Consider the following 24,715-nt stretch of genomic DNA (forward strand, 5'->3'; position numbering starts at 1 on the left):
AAAGATTTTGAAGGCCCTTCAGAAACCGTTTCGTGAGCAGATGTGTGAAAACGGAATGACAGTCTATGTGACACTGGAAAGTAGTGATTGCCACCATGTGTATCCAAGTGCAGCTGATGGATAATCCTGACTATTTAGGATGTAGCATGTAGTCCAGAATAAGTGGTAGCAGAGTGAGTGCTGCATCGACTTGGTGGGAGGTGCACCAGCATTCAAATCTAGGCCATTTCTGAACGTAAGTGCATCTTATTGTATCACACCTGCTATTCAAAAGTATCTGTTTGACTCTGTCCAAACAGGTTATTTCTGAATTGTAGAACCATGCAGGAGCCAGGCTTTGAGGTGGAGCATCTGTGGATTGGAATGGAGAATGTGTTCTGTGTCCTGTTAAAAGAGCTGTGGTATTGGATAGAGAGAGATTGGTTGGCATACCATCATGTGGAGGAGGTAACTATACTAGACCTGTCATGGCCATGTTGGAGCTATTAGTATGATATGAGCTCAGTCCTCCTGTATCTTGCGAAGTACTCGGAATAGGAGAGGAAAGGGAGGGAAGGCATAAAGGAGTGGTGCACCCTATGTCATGAGGAATGTCTTTCCCAGAGATCAGGGTCCCAGTCCTGCTCTGGAACAGAATTAAGGGCAGTGGGAAAAGATTTATGGTGGGGCACCACCATCAGCTGAAGATGGACTGAAGTGCTTGCATGTCCAGTTCCCACTTGTGATTGTGGGAGAACCTCCTGCTCAATGCGTGTGAGGTGATATTCTGGTGTCCAGGGAGGTATGCTGCTGAAATGGTGATGTTGTGTTGGATACACCAGTTACACAATTTAAGTGTCTCAGAGTATAAAGAGTGGGACCTCACTCCACCCCGCCTGTTGATGTAACAAATGCAGGCGAGATTGACCATCATGACTCTGATGGTACGATATTCTAGTAGAGGGATGAAATGTCAGCAGGTGTTGCAGACTGCTCATAGTTCTAGGAGGTTGATGTATAGGGTAGATTTAGTTAATGAACATCTGCCCTGCACTGTGTGATCATGGAGATGCGTTCTTCATCTGATTAGGGAACCACTGATTGTTAGGATCATAGTTGGTGGTGGCTGGAAGAAACAAACTCCAACACAGAAGTTTTTGGGTTGTGTCCACCAAAGTAGTGAGTCCTTTACTTTCAATGGCATGGATAAGAGTTTGTGGAAGAGCTATACGTACGGCACCATGCCTGAAGACATCACATGTGTAGTCTTGCGTGTCTGACCATGGAAGTGGCCGCTGCCATGTGGCCTAGAAGCTAGAGGCACGTTCTGACAGAGATCTGGGGGCAGACCCATGCGTTGGATACCAGATCTACTATAGCCGAGAATCTGTGAGGTGGTAGGAAGGCTCTGGCTTGCAAGGCATCGAACTATGCACCGATGAATTCCACTTGTTATATGGGCCTTAAAGTGGACTTTTCCAGATTCACAAGGAGGCCTAGTATTATGAACAGGTCCATTGCTATGTGAATGGCTTGGAGAGGATCATTTTTGGATGGGGCCTTCAGGAGACAGTCGTCCAAGTATGGAAAGATGACAACTCCTTGTTTCCTTAGGTAGGCAAAGACTACCACAAGGACCCTGGAGAACATCCGCGGTGCCATGGGCATTCCAAAAGGCAGTACCAAAAGATAGTGGTCATCTCCCACACTGAATCAGAGAAATCGCCTCTGGGCAGGGTGTATTGTAATATGAAAGTATGTGTCCTGGAGGTCTAGGGCCACGAACCAGTCACTCTGTTCCAGTGCTAGGATAATAGTGGAGAGGGTAACCATCTTGAAGTGTTGCAGTTTGATGAACTTGTTTAGAATGAAAAGATTCAGGATGGGTTGCCAGCTGCTGGATTTCTTCTGGATCAGGAAAGAGTGGGAGTAGAAACCCTGTCCCATGTACTAGAAAGGGACCGGTTCTATTGCTCCCAGTTGCAGACGATGATTTATTTATCCTCGTATAATGGACTTGTGAGAAGGGGTCCTGAAGAGGGATGGATAGGAGGGGTGGCAGGGCAGCATGGATAGGAAGGAGATGGAGTATCCTTCCTTGATTATCTCTAAAACCCACTTGTCCGAGGTGATTAGTCTCCAAGATGGGAAAAACAGAACTCATTGGTTGCCACACTGGTGGAATGTGCAAGATGGTGGGGATGACTGGGAGAGAGGGAGGTTTCTTGGGGCCTCGACCACACTTTCAAAATTGTTGCTTCAATGGGGGTTCGTGAGAGATAGCCCCTTGAGGAGTGAGCTGCTTATGTTTGGTAGGAGCCCTCTGTTTTTGGTGCTGGGAGTCATGGTGCCATTGAGGCATGTACTATTGTGATCAGGACATGGGGGGAGATGATACCTCCCTGAGCGTCTCTTCAGCGCTGGCGTGTGAATTTCGAGAGATCTAAGTGTAGCTCGGGAGTGCAGAGAATAGTCCATGTGCTCCAAGAATAGTTTCTGGCCCTCAAAAGGTAAGTCTTTTACCATGGTTTGTACCTCTGTAGGAACACTTGAGAGATGGAGCAATGATGCATACCTCATGACCACAGCAGTCACGATGGATCAGGCAGCGATGTCTGCGGAGTCTAACAAGGCTTGCAGGGCTGTATGGGCTGGGAGATGTCCTTCCGATACTAGGGATTGCAACTGCTCTTTCTTGGCCTTGGGTAGGTCATAGCAGAGTTCCTCCAATTAGGAGTAATTTAAATAATTATACTTAGCCATGAGAGCTTCATAGTTCAAAATTCTAAATTGGAGTGTGGCTAATGAATATGTTTTACATCCAAATAAGCCTACGTGTTTCCAATCTCTGTATGGATGGCTAGAATGGGACTGATATTGACAGTCTCTCTCTTGCACCGCACTGATCACAAAAAAGTTGGACTGGGGTGTGAGAATAGAACATAATATTCTTGTTGTGCGCTTACAGGTCAGAGGGATGGACACCAAGGTTTCCCACAGCATCTTCGCAGGGTCGAGAAGAGCCTCATTGATCGGTAATATGATCTTGGAGGAAGAGGATATGTGGAGGATATCAAGCAGTTTATACTGCTGGTCCTTGACTTCCTCCAAGGTAATCTGGAGGGGGAGTCTGCAATCCTGCAGAATAAGTCCTGAAAATGTTGGACGTCATCAGCAGATTAAGGGGTGGAGGCACGATAGCCTTGTCAGAGGAGGAGAACGAAAAATGCAATGTTGGTAGAACTTCCTCCTCCTGTTCATCCTCTTCAGTTGGCATCGGTAGAGCTTCAACCTCTGGAGGTTGAGAGACTGATGGAGAAGGGAGAGGTATAGGTCTCCCTCTTTGCTCCATGGGAGGGTTCCTGAACTGTGCCCTGTACATGGCCCAAAGGTCCCAATCTGACCAGTGTGGAGGGAGTTGACGTTCTCAGCGGAGACAGGGAGGAGTGTAGTGAGTCTGGAGAGGAGGGTGGAAGTGGGGGGCAGTCATGTCAAAGGAGTGGAGACTTGGGAGTGTCAGATACCAACAGGTCCTTAAGGTATCTAAAGTCTGTCGGCGGGGTAGGGGGTTGGAAGCATTATCGGTGCCAATGAATATCTTGGTCCTGAAGGGAATATTCCCCCAAAGTGTCAATAGACGCCACCAGAGACTTGGCTGGTGCCAACGACTGAGCTGATGCAGAGAGCTTACTCAGTGCCAGAAAGGGTGCTGGTGCCGGCAGTTTTGTCGGTGTTATAGCTCCTGAAGTCGGCCTGTCTCATACCCTAGAGGTGGGAAACAGTGTCTGTAGGTCTGCCCGGTTAGGGTTTTTAGACCATTTCTTTGTGTTGATACTGGAGGTACTCAGACAGCTCTGGAGCTATGCCCCCTATCAGATGAGGTTAAGGCAACAGACCTCACCGAGGATGGTGTTCTGGTGGGCTGTGCCTCAAAGTGTGAGGAGGGAGCCCATTTCTTTTCATCCAAGCAAGAAAGAGATGATTTTCCCTTCAAGGTACATGGGGAGCACGACTCAGCAGATGACCTGGCAGAGCATGAGGGCCTCTCTGGGGAAGAGTCTGGACCCGGGTCCAATCTGGTCGCAGCGATTTCTCTATGAGGAGAAGCTTTAACTGAATGTCCCAGTCTTTTCTCGCTCTGGGTTTCAGGCTGAGACAGTGGGAACCATTTTATGATACGTGTTCCTCTCCCACACAGCGAATGCACTGTGGGTGGCCGTCTGTTACCGGGAAGGTGGCCCCACAAGAAATGCACCTCTTAAACCAGGGAAATCCGAGCATAAGGGTGAAGGAAAATGGCTTCCTGGTAGGGAAGGGCAGGAAGCAGGGAAAACAGAAACCTAAGCTCTGAAATAACTGTAAAGGTAAGGTTTAAACAAAACACATTTTTTTTTTTTAAGACAGAAGAAAGAAAGGAGAAGAAAAATACTAACTACATGAAACTAACAGGAAAGGCACTATCTAATGAAGGAATAGGAGAAGCAAGCTCAGCTGTGGATTCCATCCCAGACCAAAGGTGCTAAAGAAGGAATTGGGGGAGGGGCGCGGCAGATGGGACCGCACAGTACTATGTATACATCTCGCTCATAGTGCGAGAGGGGGGAGGTGTGCAAGTGTGATATGATGGGCACTGCTAATGAAGATCTCCGATCCCACGTGCAGGGGGCGCTGCCGCACCTATAAGCGGAGCATCCATTGGGACATCATTTGAAGAAAAAATGTTATTCCTTTGAATAATCTGCATCTATTTTAAAGACTTAAATTAAGTTTTTCTTACCGAGCAGACCCGATCCTTCCAACCTGATCACCTGCAGAAGCCGGTGCTTTGATTAGAGTAAAACTCTGCTCTTCTAAGTGCTCTGAAGATGGTGTTTCTGCAACATCTGAACTGCCCTCCTCAGTGGTCTCTTTCTTCTGATGCTGCTGGAGCAAAATATAAAGCTCATCATGCTTTGTTCAGCTTTCACTCAACTGCTGCAGCAGAACAGAACTGCACTAAGAACTGATATGTTTATTCCAGAGAGAGCTGTGCGCATTCCAGAGTTTTTGGTTTACAAGCTTTCATGGTAACCTTTGGTTCCTGTCCGTGTGGGGAAGTTTCTACCCCATGAGTTCCACTTTGAGTTTCAGATTTGAACAACTCCCCCAAATTTGAATTGAATCTCAATTGAAACTTCAGAGTTTCATATCAAACCATAATCATGGTCCACAAGATTAACCTGTACTCTGCTTCAAGTTCTATCTGTCTCTCTGAGGTACTTATACAGCGCCCAGCACTGCAGTTTTTCACCTCACACTCTAATATATTTATCATCATAACACAAAGCACTGTGAAGTAAGGCAGTGCTATTCTCTCCATTTTACAGATGGGGAACTGAGGCACAAAACAGGCTACGTGACTTGCCTTAGGTCCCCTGGGAAGTATTTACTGTACGAGGAATTGAACCCAAGTCTCTGAAAAACCTAAGTTAGTGCCCTAACCACTGGACCATCCTGCCTCTGCTAGTTCATAAGGGATTGTAAAACATCCCAAAGCAGAAAAACATAATAGACCAGGAAAGGCATGAAACTTTTATTATATTATTCCACTGGCAAAATAATCCAGAGATAAGTAGTCACATGAGAGGACTAATTGCTCCTTATCTCACACCAATGCAGCTTTCTTCTTTCTTTACAACTGCAAGTTAACAACCAATATCACTCTAATTGTTTAGTTTTCCAGACTTTGGTAGTTTGTGTCACAGCTTTTATAGCATTTACATGGGGCTTTTCTTTATTGTAGCTCAGCTTTGAAGATCACGTTGCAAAGCTTAGATGTGACTTACACTCATATTTCCTCAAAGCTTTTGGGCATCTCCACGCAGGTGTGGCGGAAACTCAGAGAAAGTCTCCCTGATAGCGCACCCTGGCAGTGTGGTGGAAGCTATTGAAACAGCTGAATGCTGGTATTCTGACCCAGCAGAAATCTCAGATTAAGTGGGGAAAGAAGCGTTTTTTAAAAAAGTACATTTTAAAAAGAGGAACTAAATTCCCTCAGGGAACTGCTGTTATAGTGAATATCTTTTGCTAGGCTTACCTGAAGCGTGAGCAGCCCCATCTCCTCCTCCAGGTCTTTAATCTTAGCTTCACGTTCAGCCACCATCTGTTGGAGCTGCCCTATGAGACTGCTCTGTTTCTGAGCCTCGCTGTTCAAATGTTGTCCTAGACTCTGCTGGGACTCCTTGTTCTTCTCATCCTGCAGGCTCAGGTGCTTTAAGATCTCATGCATTTGATTCTGCTGGTTCTGGTGAAGCAAAAACAACATGTGAGGTCTTCTTCTTTGTACATAGAGATCATTAAATATGCATAAAATGGTGTTTCACATCTAAATCTATTCCCAAGTAAGATACACATTTTGGTATCACTAGTGCACCACATGACCAGAATCCACATTTTGTAGTATTAACATACCATGCCAAAAACTCATCCCTGGTGTAAGTTCTTTAAAGTCAGTGACATTACTCGAGGGATAAATTTGGTCCACCATGTTCTAAGCTACTACTCTAATAGCGTCTTGGGACTGATTTGACTGTCAAGTACTTTCAGCATCTTTTCACTGCAAGGATTTCACATTTTGCATAATTCAGAGCAACATGCTGCAGAGGAGATGATTCAGTACTCACAGGCCTTGATCTTGTAAGGCCCTGCATAGCGCATGGAAGGGTGTGCATGGCTGTTGTGCGAGTGTGAACGGAGCCTACATGCAGCTACGAGTAAGGTTAAGTGTTTGACGTAGTTCTGTACAGTAAGTGGTGATAAGAAGGCTCACTCCTTAATGACCATACTAAAAAGGGGTGAGGCCTGGACAAAGAATGTACTATTGTTATCCCCATTTTGCAGGTGGTAAAACTGACATACAGGACTAGGACTCTCTAGATTCCATTCCCACTGTGTGACCATGGACAAAAACTTTCAGAGTACCCTCTGATTCTGACTGCCAGCTCAGGCCCTTATTTCAGAGATGCTGAGCACTTACAACTCCAGCTGAAGTCAGCGGGAGCTGCAGTTGGATCAGCACCTCTGTGAAACAAGCTTTGTGTGTCTCTAGTCGGGCAACAAAGAATTGAAGCACCCAAAATTAATAGACACTCCTGACAAATGTTAACCAAATGCCCATTGTCACACAGTGAGTCAGTAGCAGAACTGGGAATAGAATCTAAAGAATCTTGATTCCCAGTCCCCTTCTCTACCTACAGACAACCCTGTCTCCACCTTTTATGACAATTCTGCTAGACATTTCTTATGAGACATGCAGCTCATAGCCATCTCCTTGACACCAAGTATGTCTTTCCATTTGTGACAATCCTAAATCTTCACCAGTGTCTGAAGCCAATTCAATATAAAATGTAGAAGTTTTGGATCACTCTTAGACCTAGGACTGCCCCATGGATTTTACAGGCCTTTAACTATCCTAGTTTTTTGTCACTGTGTTATAGGATGCCTTCGTGTTTGCTAATTATAGAAAGAGCACTAATCCTGTAATGCTTGGGCTGGATTGCAATGGTCAGACTGTACCAGTAAGGCATCTATGAGCTCATCGTCATGCTTTCCTTTCTCCAGCAGCGTTAGGATTTGTCCTTTCAGTGTTTTCATCTCACTGGATAGCACTTTGTTCCTGGCTTTTGATGCATCCAGTTTTTTTTTCACATCCTCATGATCTTTCTGGAGAGTATTGTGTTCCCCACTGAGTTTCTGCAATTATGTAAACAAATAATGTGAAATGACAGAAGTAATCAATCGTGTCCTAGTCTACATGCACCTTCTCACTTAGGAGAATACAAAGAAGCACACGGAGTCCTTGAGAATCCAGAGCTGTGCACTGGCTTGGCAGTCACAAAGTGACTCACCTCTGGTAAATAGAAATATAGATATATTGTTCTTGCGTGTTTCACTGATCACTCACTCACTGGCACTGCAAGACATCTGTGTGTTCAGGAATCTGGTTGGACTTAAGCAAATTCAGCTTTTGCAATGAAGCAAATGATAATTTTGTGTCAAAACCTGAAGCACTGTGTTACTGGTCTGCCATTTGCCCCACAACTGAAATGACTGAACCGTTAATTAACATTCTCCTCTGAAGAAAAAGCATCAAAATATAAATATATACAATTATATATTACAAACACACTGGTAACACTGGGCCAGATTCCAATCTGAGTTAGACCAGTGGAAATCTAGATGAACCCTAGATTGGTAAAGTGGGTGCAAGCAAACAATGTGTGTCTTATTACAGCTAAATGCAAATGTATACATCTGGGAACAAAGGAAGCAGACCATGCTTACAGGATGGGGGATTGATCCTGGAAAGCAGTGACTCTGAAAAATGTTAGGGGGCCATGGTGGATAATAAGCTGAACACTGTGACCAGAAGAGCTAATGCATCCTGGGATGCATAAACGGGAATCTCCACTAGGAATAGAGAGGTTATTTTACCTCTGTATTTGGCACTGGTGCGACCGCTGCTGGAATACTGTGTCCGGTTCTGGTGCCCACAATTTAAGAAGGATGTTGATAAATAGGAGAGGGTTAAGAGAAGAGCCATAAGAATGATAAAAGGATTAGAAAACATGTCTTATATTGATAGACTCAAGGAGCTCAATCTAGTTAGTTTAACAAAGAGAAGGTTCAGGGGTGACTTTACTACAATCTATATGTACCTACTTGAGGAACAAATATTTAATAATGAGCTCTTCAGTTTAGCAGAAAAAGGTATAACATAAGGCAAATGGATGGATGTTGAAGCTAGACTAATTCAGACTGGAAATAAGGCATAAATGTTTAATGAGAGTAATTAACTCTTGGAACAATTTACCAAGGGTCATGGTGGATTCTCCATCACTGACAATTTTTACATCAAGATGGGATGTTATTCTAAAAGTTCTGCTCTATGAATTATTTTGGGGAAGTTCTCTGGCTTGTGTTATACAGGAGGTCAGACTAGATCACAGTGGTCCCTTCTGGCCTTAGAAGCTATGAAGTTCCACACTGAGCAACTATTGCGAATGGTGCCTGAGACAGGCAGACAACAATGGAGTTACTCCAGATTGGCAGAAGAGCAGAATCTGGCCCGTGGGGTGTGTAATTGTGGGCAGCAGAATGGCGATTTTATCCTCATTGTCAAGAGTGAGAGGCATATGGACACCTACGGCTCAGTTGCACTGGCTGCAAGGCTGAACTGTGGTGGGGAGAAGGAAGATGGGTCTCAACTTCAGTGCTGGTAGCTGAGGCATTCTAACAACTGGTGGTGGGGAGGATCTATAGGAAAGTGCACTTGCTGAACCTTTGCGCTGTGTGTAGCCAATGCTTCTGTGCATATCTCGCTGCCATGGCCCTACGCATCCTCCACACCTGCTGGGGCCACTAGAACGTCCAACAGTGTTAGCCACCTCCCCAACCTTGGGCACTGGGAGCCTACTTATATTTAGCCCCAAGTGGGTGTGACAGTGCCCTATCCCTTCTCTAGTGCACCCACATAAAGGGAGGCAGAGTTCTTACATATTACGTATTATATGCAGGTCTACAGCAGCTCCCCATGCCTTACCTCCAAGGCTTCTTTCTTTTCTTTTTCCAAGCTGCGAATCCGCAACAGGTTTTTCTCTTGGGCTGACAACTTCCGTGGGTCTGTAAGGGCCAGCATTTCCTCATCAACATTGTTCATTGATGCTCTGCTCTTGCTCTGACCCAACTGATTCTCCAGCTCTCGAACCTACAAGAGAATGTGAAAATACACTCAGGAGCTAATTCTGGCGTTGACTGTGCATGCATTGCTCCTATTGAAGTCAAAGACTGCCCCACATCCAAAGGTAGGACTGGTCCAGAGTGGAGTGTTGTGTCGTGTCATATAGTTATTGACATTACAAATCAGTTACCTAGCACAGCAGCAGAGCCCACTCTTTCAAATTCCCATTCATAGATGTCTACACCGGGCAGGAAGGCACAACAAGACACAGGAAGGTATGTCTGGAGTGGGGGGGGAGGGAGACACATTTTGCCTAGAGAAAAGCTGGAGTTTGCCATTTTAGTCAATGAAAGTGAAAAAGTCCCTGTTCAGCTGTATACATCTAATAGCAGTGAAGTGTCAGCACATAAAAAACAACCAGAGAGAAGCCTTATGTGAGGTGTCAGCAGCTTTTTTCCATTTCCCAAGTGGGAGTAACGTGGATTAAACCCCTCAGAAGTAATGGAGAGTTAAAGATGTCACAGTAAGGTTCAATGCTAAGCATCTTGGGACCAAGATCTTCATTGTAAGTGCAGGGTTCCCAACACCAATACAGCTTAAGCTTGGAAAAGTTTAATTAATGTATTATGCAGAATTTCCTGAGTGTGTATGTGTGTGTGTGTGTTTAAAAAACAACCACCAAAAACCGAAACCCCAGATTTCAATATATTTTTAGAGCTGTTTATTTTAATGCCTGTTTATCTGAGCACTAAATGACTAGTAATTTATTTGCATTCAATCATTTCTGTACTCCTGGCCACATGCTGCAAGCAAGTGCTGTTGATACAAATGGCTACAAATTAAGAATTAAATACATTAGGAACTACAAATTTTTCTTTTTCATTCACAACAAAAATGTCCCATGATTACGGACAGTGCCCCAGCACCTGACTTACACAGCGCTAGTTGCTGCAAGACTTTAAAAGATAAAAATCAAACTTTTTAAAATAACAAATTTTGTATTTTCTAAACAAAAATCTCCTCCAATCCCCCCAAATACACGTCAAGCTTTCCCATAGCTTTTCTTTAAGGCATGAGTTTACCAATATGGCCATTGCATCATGCCATGCTTGTAACACTAGCATGAAAACTTACCAGCCAAATACAAACTTTAGAATCACAGAAATGTAAGGCAGGAAGGGACCTTGAAAGATCATTGTGTCCAGCCCACTGCACTGAGACGGGACCAAACAGACCTAGATCATCCATGATAGGTGTTTGTCTAACTTGTTCCTAACACCTCCAATTATGTGGATTCCACAGCCTCCCTCAGAAGCCTGTTCCAAAGCTTAACTACCCTTATAATTAGAAAGATTTTCCTAATATCTAACCTAAATCTCCCTTGTTGCAGATTAAGGCTATTACTTCTTGTCCTACCTTCAGTGTACATGGAGAACAATTGATCACCCTTAACATGGCTGAAGACCATTATCAGGTCCCCTTTCAGTCTTCTTTTCTCAAAGCTAAACATGCCCAGTTTTGTTTTGTTTTTTAAACCTTTTCTCATAGGTCAGGTTTCCTAAACTTTTGATCATTTTTGTTGCTTTCCTCCTCACTCTCTCCAATTTGTCCACATCTTTCCTAAGTGTGGCAGCCAGAACTGGACACAGTACTCCAGCTGAGGCTTCACCAGTGCCGAGTGGAGCAGGACAATTATCTCCCCTGTTAATACACTCCAGAATGATATTAGCCTTTTTTGTGTGTGACTGCACTACTCGCCTAGCATTGATTGTGACTTATTGACAGCAAAAGAGCTAGTGATATTTTACTTCCTCATCAGAAGAAAAAAAAAAAATACACACCACAGGTGAATGAACAGGTGGGATTTTGCAGGACTGCACTATACAATATGTCCATGCTGAAAATGTCATAATTGCAACAAATATGGAGGGTCCAGTGTGTGTGTGTGAGTTTTCACTCAGCTGTAAACACCAGAAAGATAACTTTACATATAGATTAAGAAAAAGACCCAGAGTAGTAATTTACCTTGCCTTGCAGAACAAGTATTTGCTGGGCCCGTCCACGCCAAGTGCCAGAAGTGGTCAAGAGATTTTGAATATTCACATCTTCACCAACTTCACTTGATAAAAGCTGTGAATGAGCCAGGAATATTAACAATGAGTGTATGTGTGTGTGTGAGAGAGAGAGAGAGAGAGAAAAATGTGGCCCTTCTTCCAGCAAACACAAAATACTGAATTTATACACATACTTATTGTATCCCTTTGGTAACTATAACACATATTCAATCCAGGTAAAGCAACTCTTTCAGATCAATACTACAACAAAGCACCACTTTGGACCAGATTTTGGCTAATATTAATTGTTTCATCAGGCATCAAAGTACCAACAAAGTCTTGCTGAAATAATTCAATATATAAAGGTTGGATATTCATCTTTCTTTAGAAATGAATCACTCAACAAAATGTCTGAACTGTCTTTCCAGTGAAAGGTGAATCAATACTATATATATGTGGAGGGGGCATTCAAATTGTACTACATGGCCACCAATGTTGACAGCCAGAAATCCCTTTAGTCACCATTCTTAACAGGTTTCAAAATATGTAAATATCTTCTGATATAACAAACACATAATCAGACATTGATCAAAACACATCAGGTGCACAATGGAAACGTTGACATCTTGCAAACCCTTACAGGTCTGGGGCTGTCTGTCTTACACAATTCCCAAGCAGCCACACTAAGGAGAGTGAGTTATTGTGAAGTGCATTTCAGTTTTTATAAAAGGGTCAGCAGAGACCTGTTTTTAGGGCAAAGCCTCCTCTCTGATCTCCACTGCAGGTGGAGTAGTGATCTCAAAGGAAGTGTCATGTGTTAAAGAGTGCAGAATAATGCACTAAGGGGCCAGAGTGGATCCGGACAAAATAAATTGCTCTGAAGCCACAAGTCAGCAAAGTACCTAAGGATGTGCTTAATTACAAGCACAGGCTTAGATCCCATTGACTTGAATAGGATTTAAGCCTGTGCTTGAAGTTTAGCATGTGATTAAATGCTTTGCTCAATAGAGATGCACTGAGGCACATGCTTAATGTTAATCACAAGTTTAGTTGTTTTGTTGAATCGGGGCAAAAATGTGTTACAGGAGTCAGAGCTGTTCTATCAACAGAAATATTGGAAAGTGGCAGTGGCACTGATAGACCAGGAATTTCATGTAGCTCCGTGCTGTCCACATTAAAATCCAAACAGTGTTATTACCCCTCTTGTGCTTTCCTTCCTCGTGCATCAAGGAGCCTAATCAAAAGAAATAAAGAGAAAAAGAAGCACCATTCTTGATTTAACAAACAGTCTCCCTTACAGAAATCAGGCCCAGATCACAATATTACACATTCCAAGATGTAGACTAGTACCTTTTGCATCATCTTTAGGTCCTGTTTTGTTGTTTGGAGCTGATTGCGATACTCCATCACTTTAAAGTTGGCTGCAGTTAATTTTTCTTGCAAAGCTTTCAACTCTGGACTTTCAGGCTTTGAGTGAAGGAAAATTTGTTTGATAAGGATGAACTTCACTATAGAAAACAGAACTGACAACCAAAAAGGACAATATGTGACCACGAGGAAGGCTCAGACGTGTCTCAGAATGTTTTGATACAGAAGAGCAATGTACATGTGCATTCTGAGAGATACAGTGACCTTTCAGCAAAGGAGGTCTCGGTCTAGAAATAGCTCCTGTCCAAACCCATCTGGCTTGAGAAGACAGAGAAGTACCCTTCACCACAGGCTGAATGCAATAACTCTGGAGGATTCCAAGTCCTAGTCAGCCTCTTCACATTACCTGCGTAGCAGTGGGTTGTGCTTCGTCTAATAACAATGATATTCTGTACTTCTGGTGAACCCTCACAAGTGCTTCTGCAAACAATAATGAATTAAGCCTCACAGCACTCAGGTGAAATGGGTAACTATTATTACCTCCCTTTTACAGATGGGGAAACTGAGGGTTCAGTGATTTGCCCTGGATCCTACAGTCAGTCTGTGGCAGAGCCAGGAAAAAAAGCCAAGATCTCCCTGACTCCAAATCCTGTGTTTTAGCCTCTGGGTGAGCCTGCCTCTCCAAATCCTCGTTTACCATCCTTCCACTAGGCTCTCAAGCTGCTGAATAACCTCTTAACCAGGTTGTGTTATTGAAAGGAAATAAAAAACAAGCTAGAATGCAACTCTGACAGAACTTGGCAGGCATCTCTTAAAGATTAATAATTATTGTTTCTTTTATGTATGTAAATAGTTATCAATTCACCTGTAAACCCCACAGTTATGATGGTATGTGGTAGATCATGGCTTGCTTTGTGAGCTTTGAAGCTGAGAAGTACTATAGCCCTCTTTTAATTTGAGGCACTGTAAAGATGCATCAGAGAGAGAGGGAAGATCGACTGACAAGGTCACAACACCTTTCCTTTTCCAACACTACAACCATCCTCTCAAACATAGAGCATTTAGGACAGATTTTAACATCAGCGGCAGGGATAGAAGATTTCCTCATGAGGAAAGAGACTGCACAACAGAAAGGAACAAATTTTCTAGAAAAAACATAATTCAAACCGAGTTTCCTTCCATCATCCTCAGCGTCGACTGCTTGATTCCTGAGCCATTGCCACCAAGAGATTGGATTTTTCCCATAGCTGTTTGTAACTGGAAAACATACACACACACATTATGGAATGCATACAATGACCAGGAAGCTTACACAGATATTAATTAATTATTAATGATTAATGATCTGGAGGATGGGGTAGATTGCACCCTCAGCAAATTTGCAGATGACACTAAGCTAGGGGTAGTGGTAGATACCCTGGAAGGTAGGGAAAGGATACAGAAGGACCTAAACAAACTAGAGGATTGGGCCAAAGAAATCTGATGAGGTTCAACAAGGACAAGTGCAGAGTCCTGCACTTAGGACAGAAGAATCCCATGCACAGCTACAGACTGGGGACCGACGAGCTAGGCAGCAGTTCTGCAGAAAAGGACCTGGGGGTTACAGTGGATAAGAAGCTGGATATGAGCCAGCAGTGTGCCCTGGGTGCCAAGAAGGCTAATAGCATATTGGGCTGCATTAATAGGAGCATTGCCAGCAGATCGCGGGAAGTGATTATTTCCCTCTATTCAGCATTGGTGAGGCCGCATTTGGAGTATTGTGTCCAGTTTTGGGCCCCCCACTACAAAAAGGATGTGGACAAGTTGGACAGAGTCCAGCGAAGGGCAACAAAAATGATTAGGGGGCTGGAGCACAAGATTTATGAGGAGAGGCTGAGGAAACTGGGCTTGTTTAGTCTGCAAAAGAGAAGAATGAGGGGGGATTTGATAGCAGCCTTTAACTACTTGAAAGGGGGTTCCAGGGAGGATGGGACTAGGCTGTTCTCGGTGGTGGCAGATGACAGAACAAGGAGCAACGGTCTCAAGTTGCAGGGGGGTGAGGTCTAGGTTGGACATTAGGAAAAAAATTTTCACTAGGAGGGTGGTGAAGCGCTGGAATGGGTTACCTAGGGAGGTGGTGGAATCTTCATCTTTAGAGATTTTTAAGGTGCGGCTTGACAAAGCCCTGGCTGGGATTATTTAGCTGAGGTTAGTCCTGGTTCGTCCTGCTTTGAGCAGGGGGTTAGACTAGATGACCTCCTGATGTCCCTTCCAACTCTATGATTCTATATGTTTTTAATGAGCAAACAGGAAGGATAACAACAACCTAAAAAGGATGAGTAGCTTTTAATTACTCCTGCAAAAATGTCTTCATCTTCCACTAAATTGTCAGGATAACCACATAAATACACATTTCAAAAACATATAATTAAATCTTCCCTGAGAGAGGTTGTGTTATTTTACTAAGAGAAGGAACTGCAACCAACTGCTGACTTGCAATTGTGGGATGAATCATCAAATGTGGGCATTGTTGAGGGATTCTCACATCAGGAGTCAGGTACATAAAGCAGGTATCTATGTACCTAAATGTAGATCAAGTTCAATGGAGATCGAGATCTGGGATTTGGACATCCTATTAAGAGGCCCACATCTTACTGTCTGCTCAATAAAATGTAGATTTTTTAATTCCAATTCACCTATTTTATATGAAAATCATGAAACATTTAGTAAAATATTTTACCTAACTCTATGACTTCACAGGTATTTTAAAGGGAAAAATTCCTGCTGTGTAATGCCCCATGGCAGAGGTTTAGTAATAATGTTAGGATTCCCTTTGTTTAGCTGGAACAGATCTACAGGTCTGCGGTCTCATTCTCTGAGGTGGGTAGAAATAATTCCTACTTGCTGAACAGTGGCTCTGAGCTCACATGTCTAACTCTCCCCTGCCTAGTGCCTACAGGGTGAAGTGCTATGTACAAAGGATCACAAGGGGAAAGATAAGAGTGTAGAATGAAGGAGAAGTGGAAATTTTACTATCCCACATGCTCTATTTAGGACTAGCCTATTATCTTGATGAGCTCCTTGAAGAAATTGAGACTTTTAGGGAATGTGTTCTTAATAACGACAATGGTGAAAGAGGCAAGGGGGTTAGGAAGTGGGGGCAGTGGACTAGAAAGTGGGAGACCAGAGTTCTAATCCCAGCTCTACTGCTAACCAGCTGTGTGGCCTTCATTAAGTCACTTCACCTTCCTGTGCTTCTGATTCCCCTCCCTTGTCTATTTAGAGTGTAAAGTCTTCAGGGCACAGATTGTCTCTTATATATGTATGTCCATTGCCCAGCACAATGGGGCCTGATCCATGACTAGCAAGAAGAAGAAGGTAGCATTTGGGATCTAATGCTAGGGGTCACGTACTATCAAAAAACAGCCACCCCAGAAGAAAGAACTAGAATATTGCTATGGTTACCCCTAGGACAAGAACCTGCATTTTCAGATACAAATTAGTATTTCTAACTGGCATGTCATGAATCTCGGGCTCATTATACCTCATTCCCATCCTTCCAGCAAGGATGGAAACTGCTAAGAGAATGACTCCATCTGTTCTCCCAAGGGCAGGGATGAAAAGAACCCCCGGCAAGAGCTGATGCTGTAACAAGCAACAAGAAATCAAAACCACAGTTTCTCAAGCAAACATTGCCCTCAGAAAGCTACTGGCCTGATTTCAAGGTTCTATCATGACAAAAGAAAGAGACCTTACTTCCTTTTCAAGCTCTTTGACTTTGTTATTCAGCTGTTTCACTTTGGCTTTTTCACTCTCTGTCTCAGCAGTTAGCTCACGATTCTTTTTGGACAGTTCAACAATTTTAGTAGCTGCAACATCCCCTGCTAAACCAGATATCCCTGGAAAAAAAAAAGGTGTGGGGGGGAGAGAAATACATAAAATGAAGGGAAAATCTTAGATGCAGAAGCCAGATTAACTGATGTTTTTGTTCTCTACCAAGAGCAGACTGTATTTTTATAGCCTAACCTCCTTCACGCATGGTTAAAGAAAGAGTGCATAGATAGGGGAAGAGAGGCATTCATGATCCAATTTACGCACTCAGACCTCAGTTAGTGCTCAGCCAATATCTTGTCATGGTGCTGGAGGCACTGTGCTGCTGGAGGTACCATCTTTGGCATGAGACATAAAGCAGCGGCCCTTTCCTTATCACAAAGGCATTGTCCATGCTAAGCTATTACTCACATTTTGGCAAACGTCAGCAAGAATGCAGCTACACTAGGAGTAGCAATGGCATTAGCACTAGTATAGACAAGGCTCAGCTGATTTGATCACAGTGTTGTGAGAGCCTCTTCTGAGTAGGTTTTCGTGACATGATGGTGAAAATGCCAATGCCCCATAGGCAATGGCAACTTTTAGCACTGGAGCAGCTGCTGAACGCAAAGATACCAGTTTTGCCGGATTCCTTCACTGTTCTAAAGGGTTAGAGTCCTGGCTACATACCAACTGGGTAATTACACTGTGCCAATTTAAACACCCCTTGCACTTTCAAATGGGTTCTTAACAGCTGCGCAGTGTTATTTACACTGTCAAACAGATGCTACATTCCCCTCCAGAGTTGTAGATAAAGTAATCTCTGTATACCATTCAGACTGCCGTGTCACTTAAATGATGAAAAGGTGCTATGTAAAAGTACAATCATAATTTAGAAAATGTACAAGACTGTCTCTAGCTCTGCAATGATACACAGGAAGTAAAGACCCTGAGTTGTAACTCTTCTGCAGGGTATATGAAGATTTAGCTGGCTTACTGCCATTAACTGTCAAGCCCCCATGCTGAGCTCTGCTAATCTAGCCACACAGTGTTCCATGCTTTGTGATGACCTGTTTGCCAGTGTCTGTAAGGATCTTCAGTATCTCACACAAATGAATTCTGATGAAGTGTAAGGAACCCAATTATTTCTAACTCTCTTATGGAAACATTATGCCTAATACAACTTTATTTATTTCAAACGGGTTATACAGGGTGTAGGCCAGGGGAGAATGTGACCCAATGTTACTATTTAAAATCCTTGCAAAGAAAATAATTCATCTATTATTTAAAAATGTGTCTGAATCATTCTTGTTCTTTTCATCTGATGTAACACTTCTTCCCATCTCTGGGAACTATTACTTCTCCTCCTCCTCTTCATAATAATTAAAAATTAGTGATGAGTATTATAATAAAAACAAAGAAACAAAGAAAACTTTCATGCAAGAGTCTTGAAGTGTTTTGTACCTCTGAGAGATGGGTAAAGATCATTATCTCCATATTACAGATATGGAAAATTGAGGTACAGAGGCCAAATTTTTAAAGGCATTTAGGTACCTAATTCCCATTTAAATCAATGGGTATTAGGCACTTAAATATCTTAAAAATCTGGCCTAGAGTGACTTGCCCAAGGCCACCCTGTGAGTCAGATGCAGGGGCAGAAACAGAATTTAGGAGTCCTGGCTCTCAGTTTCTATCTCTAATCCATTAGACATACTGTCTTTTGGTTATTAAATATAAGAGGTAAGTAACAATGAAGCATGAAGGTATAAGATATGCATCATTCAGTTGTGCTTATTACAGTTATTCTCCTTTCCTATTTCAGTCATCACAGCTACTCTGGGCAACAATGACACCTGGTGGAAAACACTAGGATTGCATGTCTAAATTGTTAAACACAAGTAGCAATTTCTATGGGCAGGTCTACAATAGAAGCACTACATCAGCACAGCTGCATCAGTGCAGCTGTCCCACTATAGTGTGTCTGGTGAAACCACTGTATGCTGATGGGAGATGCTCTCCCGTCAGCATAATTACTTCACCTCCACAAGAGGCAGAATCTATGTCGGCGTTTCCACCAACATAGTGCCAATGTGGAGAGTGCTCAGGTCGCTGTGACGTGCATCACTCAGTGGAGCGGCTTTTTCACGCCCCATGAGCAACGTAAGTTACATCAATTTAAGTGATAGTGCAGACCTGCCCTATGACACAAGTACCATTTAAAAGCTTTACACAGTTTATATTCATAGCATTCCACCTAGCCATGGCCCCAAGTGTGTATGATAGAAGCATTTAATTAGCGTAGAGCTCCAAATTGAGGAATACAACACAAAATAACAGAGGAGGAATTTAAGAGGCTGTGGCATTTGTTTCTTCAACACAAATAAAGTTTCTAAAATTTGAGTTTCAGGATTCATCTTTTTTTTATGTCAGTAATGAACAGCTAACAACAAATCTGTGTTGAATTGAGGTCAGTTTGTGACTCAGATGAGTGATGTGCTTCCTGTAAGATACAATTAATAAAGAATAATATTTTGCTTTAAGCACCTCTCATCTGAGAATCTCAAAGCTCTTTCACAAACATCCATTAATCCTTAGAGTATCCTTCCCTCTGACATAGGGAAGTGTCGTTATTCCCATTTTATGGATGAGGACACTGAGAGGTTAAATGACTTGTTTAAGACCACATAGTGAGTCAGTGGCAAATCCAGCACTAAACTCCAGAGGTCCAGACTCCCATTCCCCTGAACAATACCCACAACTCCCACCTCAGTTGAGAGATCTGAATTGAATGCATCCTAGCTGGAGCTTATTAAGGGAAAAATGATAACCAGAGCATGTAATTACAATATGACTGAAAAAGCAACATTTAGCAAGCCCAAATTTTTCTGTATAAGAGAGATAAAAACATTAATAGAAATGGTGAGATCTTAACAGGAGAAGAACTACACACTGAGTGATGATACTAAAGGCACCCAAATGGTTTCATTAAGGGTGATACAGTTGCTTTGCATCTTTGGAGAAGGTTCTAACAGCTCCTCTACAAGCACATGAGAAAGAAACTCACGAGCATCATAACAATGATTCAGTGACAAAGACAAAGTTTAGGAGCATGACCTCTAATCCTCACCACCAATTCCACTATGTCCCACTATAGCTGGAATAGGCCCATATAAGTTGCCTGTGACGAGAGGCCTCCTGTAGCCAACATGAAGGCCTGTGCTAGCTGATGGAAGATGCTTCTGGTAGTCAAAAGGAGAGGCCCACAGTAGTCAGTGGCAAAGGCCTAAGGCAACACATTGAAGAGGCCTCTGGAGATTACAGTGAAAGCCACTGGCAGCTAGTGGAAGAGGCCAAATATAGTCCTAGATTGGATTCAGCAGGGGGAAGAGAACAGTACACATACACTATAGAGAGCATTTTTCTCACATGAATACATGTACAGAGTGCAGCAGAGATGCTCCTCATCGGCTGTGATTACACGCACACTGCTTTTTGATCTGCTTTTCTCCTGATTTTAAAGGTGTTCTGGCCTGAAGTTACTGGGCTCGCTGTCTCTGCATGCCATCTCAGTGGCAGGGACCAGCCAGAGAGTGGAAGAAAGGTGCCATGCAGTCTAAATTTGACACCACCATCCCCAAATAATGCCTGCTGTTCAGGAAGAAGAAAAGCTTCTAAGGATTCTTATATGATTGTAGGGAAAAACAAGGTTACTTACCAGTAACTGATGTTCTTCAAGATGTATTGCTCATGTCCATTCCACTATAGGTGTGTGCATGCCTCTGTGCATGGTTCCCAGAACTTTTTTCCCCTTAGCAGATTCCGTAGGGCCGGCTCCAGCGCCCCCTGGAGCCCCATGAACTTGCCGCAGTATATTAGGTGCTGCCGGCCCTATGTCCCCTCAGTCCCTTCTTTCTGCCAACTCCGGCAGCGGGGATAGAGGGTGGGTTGTGGAATGGACATGAGCAACACATCTCGAAGAACATAAGTTACTGGTAAGTAACCTTGTTTTCTTCTTCGAGTGCTTGCACATGTCCATTCCACTATAGGTGACTAACAAGCAATACCTTTGGAGGTGGGTAGCAGTTACCGGTGAGCTGCCTTCAGCACCGCTCTGCCGAATCCCGCGTCCTCTCTCACCTGCTGAATGATGGTGTAGTGGGACGTGAAGGTGTGCACCAATGACCAGGTGGCAGCTTTGCAGATATCCTGCAGAGGCACTCTCTCCAGGAAGGCTGTAGACAAGGCTTGAGCTGTGGTTGAGTGCGCTGTGATGGTTCCTGGAAGCGGCACCCTCGCCTGCTCATAGCAGAACTTGATGCATGATGTAATCCATGAGGAGATGCATTGGGTGGAGACAGGTGAGCCTTTCATCCGGTCAGCCACTGCGACGAAGAGCTGCGCCAATTTCTGGAACGGCTTTGTACGATTGATGTAGAAGGCCAGGGCTCATCTCATGTCCAGTGAATGCCGTCTCCTCTCCTCCTCCGAACCGTGCGGTTTGGGAAAAAACACGGGGAGAAAAATATATTGATTACAATGAAATTGGGAAACCACCTTGGACAGGAAGGCTGGATGCGGCTTCAACTGCACCTTATCCTTAGAGAATACTGTATAAGGGGGCTTCGAGGTCAAGGCCCTAATCTCGGAGACCCTCCTAGCTGAGGAAATGGCCACCAGGAAGGCTACCTTCCATGAAAGCATGAGCAGAGGGCATGAAGCCATGGGTTCAAAGGGGGCCCCATGAGTCTCGAGAGGACCAGGTTGAGATCCCAGAGAGGCACCGGGTCATGGACCTGCAGATAAAGCCTCTCCACCCCCTTGAGGAATCTGACTGACATGGGATGGAAGAACAGCGATCTCCTCTCTTGCGGCTGATGGAAGGCCGAAATAGCTGCCAAGTGAACTTTCAGCGAGGCCAGCGCCAGACCCTGGAGCTTTAGCTGGAGCAGGTACTCCAGGATCGCCTGTATAGGAGAGGCTGGACAGGATACTCTGGAAGTCCGCCCAAGAGGTAAACCGTTTCCATGTAGCCCAATACATGACCTGTGTGGAAGGTTTCCTGCTGCCAAGCAGGACTTGTTGGACCTGCACCAAGCAGGCTCTCTCTCCATCAGCCACAGAGCCTCCAGGCTGTGAGGTGCAGGAAGTCCATGTCTGGGTGCAGCTGGCGACTGTGGTCCTGGGATAGAAGGTCGTGCAGCCTTCAGGGGTGAGGTGATCAAAAGGTCCAGCAGCATGCTGAACCAGTGCTGTCTCGGCCAGGCCGGAGCGATGAGTATAATGTCTTCCCTGTCCCTCTTTATTTTCAGCAGGACCTTGGGCAGGAGCGGAATGGGCGGAAACACATACATGAGGGTCCCCATCCAGTTCACGAGGAACGCGTCGGAAATCGACCCAGTCTCGCAACCCCGGAGTGAACAGAACCCCAGACACTTGGTGTTCCAGGCCGATGCGAATAGGTCCAGTTGGGGAACGCCCCACTTCTGGAAGATCGTAGCCACCACCTCTGGGTGCAACGACCAGTCATAGTGGGGTAGAAACGACCTGCTGAGGTGATCCACCTAGTCGTTCCTCACTCCCGGGAGGTGAGAGGCAGTCAAGTGGAAATCGTGCCTCACAGCAAAGTCCCACAGACGGGTATCTTCCTCGCAGAGTGCCGAGGAGCGCGCTCCCCCCTGCCTGTTTATGTAAAACATGGCTGCGGTGTTGTCCATCAGCACCTGCACCACTCTGCCTGTCAGGAATCAGAGGAACACCTTGCCTGGAGTGGTCTGAGCCTCAGACGAGCTACTCTCACTACGAATGTGCAGGCCGCCATGTGGCCTAACAGCTGTAGGCAGCACATGGCTGTTGTCGTGGGGCATCGGTGCAGCTGGGAGATGATACAGACCATCGCCTCGAAACGTGGCTGAGGCAGGAAGGCTCTGGCCTGGGAAGTGTCCAGGGTGGCCCCAATGAATTCTATGCATTGCACTGGGGTTAGTGTGGACTTCTGCTCATTTATGAGCAGTCCCAGCCTGCTGCACATGGAGCAAGTGAGGGTCACGCTCTCCTGCACTTGGGACCTGGACCTGCCCCTCATCAGCCAATCTCCAGGTAAGGAAAAATTTGTACATCTTTTCATCTCAGGTGGGCAGCCACTACCGCCATGCACTTGGTTAACACCCTTGGAGCCGAGGACATGTCAAAGGGGAGGGCTGTGAACTGGTAGTGGGAGCCAGCCACCATGAAACGGAAAAAACGCCTGTGGCTGGGGAGGATAGACAAATGAAAGTATGCGTCCTTGAGGTCGAGGGCAGCATACCAGTCTCCTGGATCCAGGGAAGGGATTATGGAGGCTAGGGAGACCATGCGAAACCTGAGTCATTTGACATATTTGTTTAGACAACACAGGTCTAATATGGGTCTCAGACCCCCCTTTGCCTTGGGGATGAGGAAGTACCTCAAATAGAACCCCTTCCCCCTTCTGTCTTGAGGGACCATTTCCACTGCTCCTATGTTGAGGAAGGTGTCCACTTCCTGCAAGAGGAGTTGCTCGTGACAGGGGTTCCTGAAGAGGGACGTAGGGGGAGGGCTGTTGGGTGGGGGTAGATGTAAACTGTAGGGCATATCCCCCTGAGACTATCCCAAGGACCCAACTGTCTGAAGTGATCTTTGCCCATTCGGGATAGAAGGGTCTTAACCTGTTTAGGAAGGGGCAGGGTGGATCCAGGAAAGCAGTTGGGACACCACCCTCGGGCACACCATCAAAACTGTCTCCTCTGATTGCCCGACCCCTTGGGGGCCCCTGCTGGGGGGCTGAGGATGAGCTGGGGGGCTGGTTTCTCCTTCTAAACCCCCTATTCCTATAGGGTTGAAAAGGCCTGGGCAGAAGCCTTGGCTGCTGCTGTGCCTCGGGCCGTGACTGACGCAGGACTGCAGCCACGAGCACCTTCTCATGGAGATGGTGGAGGCTATGGCCCTACCTGCTGAGTCAGCAGTGTCACAGGACGTCTGGAGCGCTGCCCTAGCCACCGTGGTTCCTTCCTCCATGATGGTATTAAAGTCTGCGGCCTGGCCTTGGGGCAGGGCCTCAGCGAACCAGCTTAGGGAGTCCCACAAGTTGAAGTTATATCTACCCAGGAGGGCCTGATGGTTGGCAATCCTGAACTGCAGGCTTGCCGTGGAGTAAACCTTTCTCCCAAACAAACCCATCTTTTTGTTCTCTTTGTTCTTGGGAGTGGACCCTGGCTGACCTTGCCTGTCATGCTGGTTAGCTGCATCTACCAGGAGGGTTCCCGGTGCCGGGTGAGTGAACAGATACTCAAATCCTTTGGCCAGGACATAATGCTTTCTCTCGGCCACCTTTGACATAGGGTCGACTGAGGAAGGGGTTTGCCACAGGGCCTTTACAATTTTAAGGACCCTTTCATGGACTGGGAGGGCCACTCGCGCTGGGGCTGCCGCCGCCAGCACATTAAAGAGGCTATCTTCGGCCTCTTCTAACCCTTTCACCTCCAGGCCCAAGTTGGAGGCCACCCTCATGAGCAGCTGCTGGTGCGCCCTGAAATGCTCCAGTGGCGCTGAGTGGTCCCTGGAGACTGCCTCATCCGGTGAGGAGGAAGAGGACTGCCAAGGCATGTCCTGCGGGTGCGTCCCCTCCTGGCGAAGGCTTGCACCCGTTGAGGGTCCCTCTGTGGGGTCCGACTCCTCATCCGAGAAGTGGTGTCTACGGGCCCCCTCCTGTGCCTGAGGCACAGACTGCATCCCAAATGAAAGGATGGATTGGAGCCCTAGTCCCATCTGGGTACCCCATGGGGCCCAATAA

General features: G+C 45.2%; 1 protein-coding gene across 4 annotated transcripts in view; it reads right to left on the bottom strand.

The window, feature by feature from the left end:
* Positions 1–24,715, bottom strand: part of CCDC13 (coiled-coil domain containing 13) — a 42,604-nt gene that overhangs the window by 13,674 nt on the left and 4,215 nt on the right. For 3 of the 4 annotated variants that reach the window (XM_067530408.1, XM_067530409.1, XM_067530410.1), the window contains exons 3-10: positions 16,855–16,997; positions 14,287–14,376; positions 13,102–13,218; positions 11,723–11,827; positions 9,560–9,724; positions 7,534–7,710; positions 6,056–6,262; positions 4,757–4,899 (exon numbers count right to left, since the gene is read on the bottom strand). In XM_067530408.1, the coding sequence (XP_067386509.1) occupies positions 4,757–4,899; positions 6,056–6,262; positions 7,534–7,710; positions 9,560–9,724; positions 11,723–11,827; positions 13,102–13,218; positions 14,287–14,376; positions 16,855–16,997 (1,147 nt within the window). Of the gene's footprint in view, positions 1–4,756; positions 4,903–6,055; positions 6,263–7,533; positions 7,711–9,559; positions 9,725–11,722; positions 11,828–13,101; positions 13,219–14,286; positions 14,377–16,854; positions 16,998–24,715 lie in introns of all 4 variants that reach the window. The other variant, XM_067530407.1, reaches the window with a different exon arrangement.

The sequence above is a fragment of the Emydura macquarii genome, unplaced genomic scaffold (genome assembly GCF_026122565.2).
Source record: "Emydura macquarii macquarii isolate MOO-44397 ecotype Brisbane River unplaced genomic scaffold, CSIRO-AGI_Emac_v2 contig_3080, whole genome shotgun sequence".
In the NCBI taxonomy this organism is placed as follows: Eukaryota; Metazoa; Chordata; order Testudines; family Chelidae; genus Emydura; species Emydura macquarii.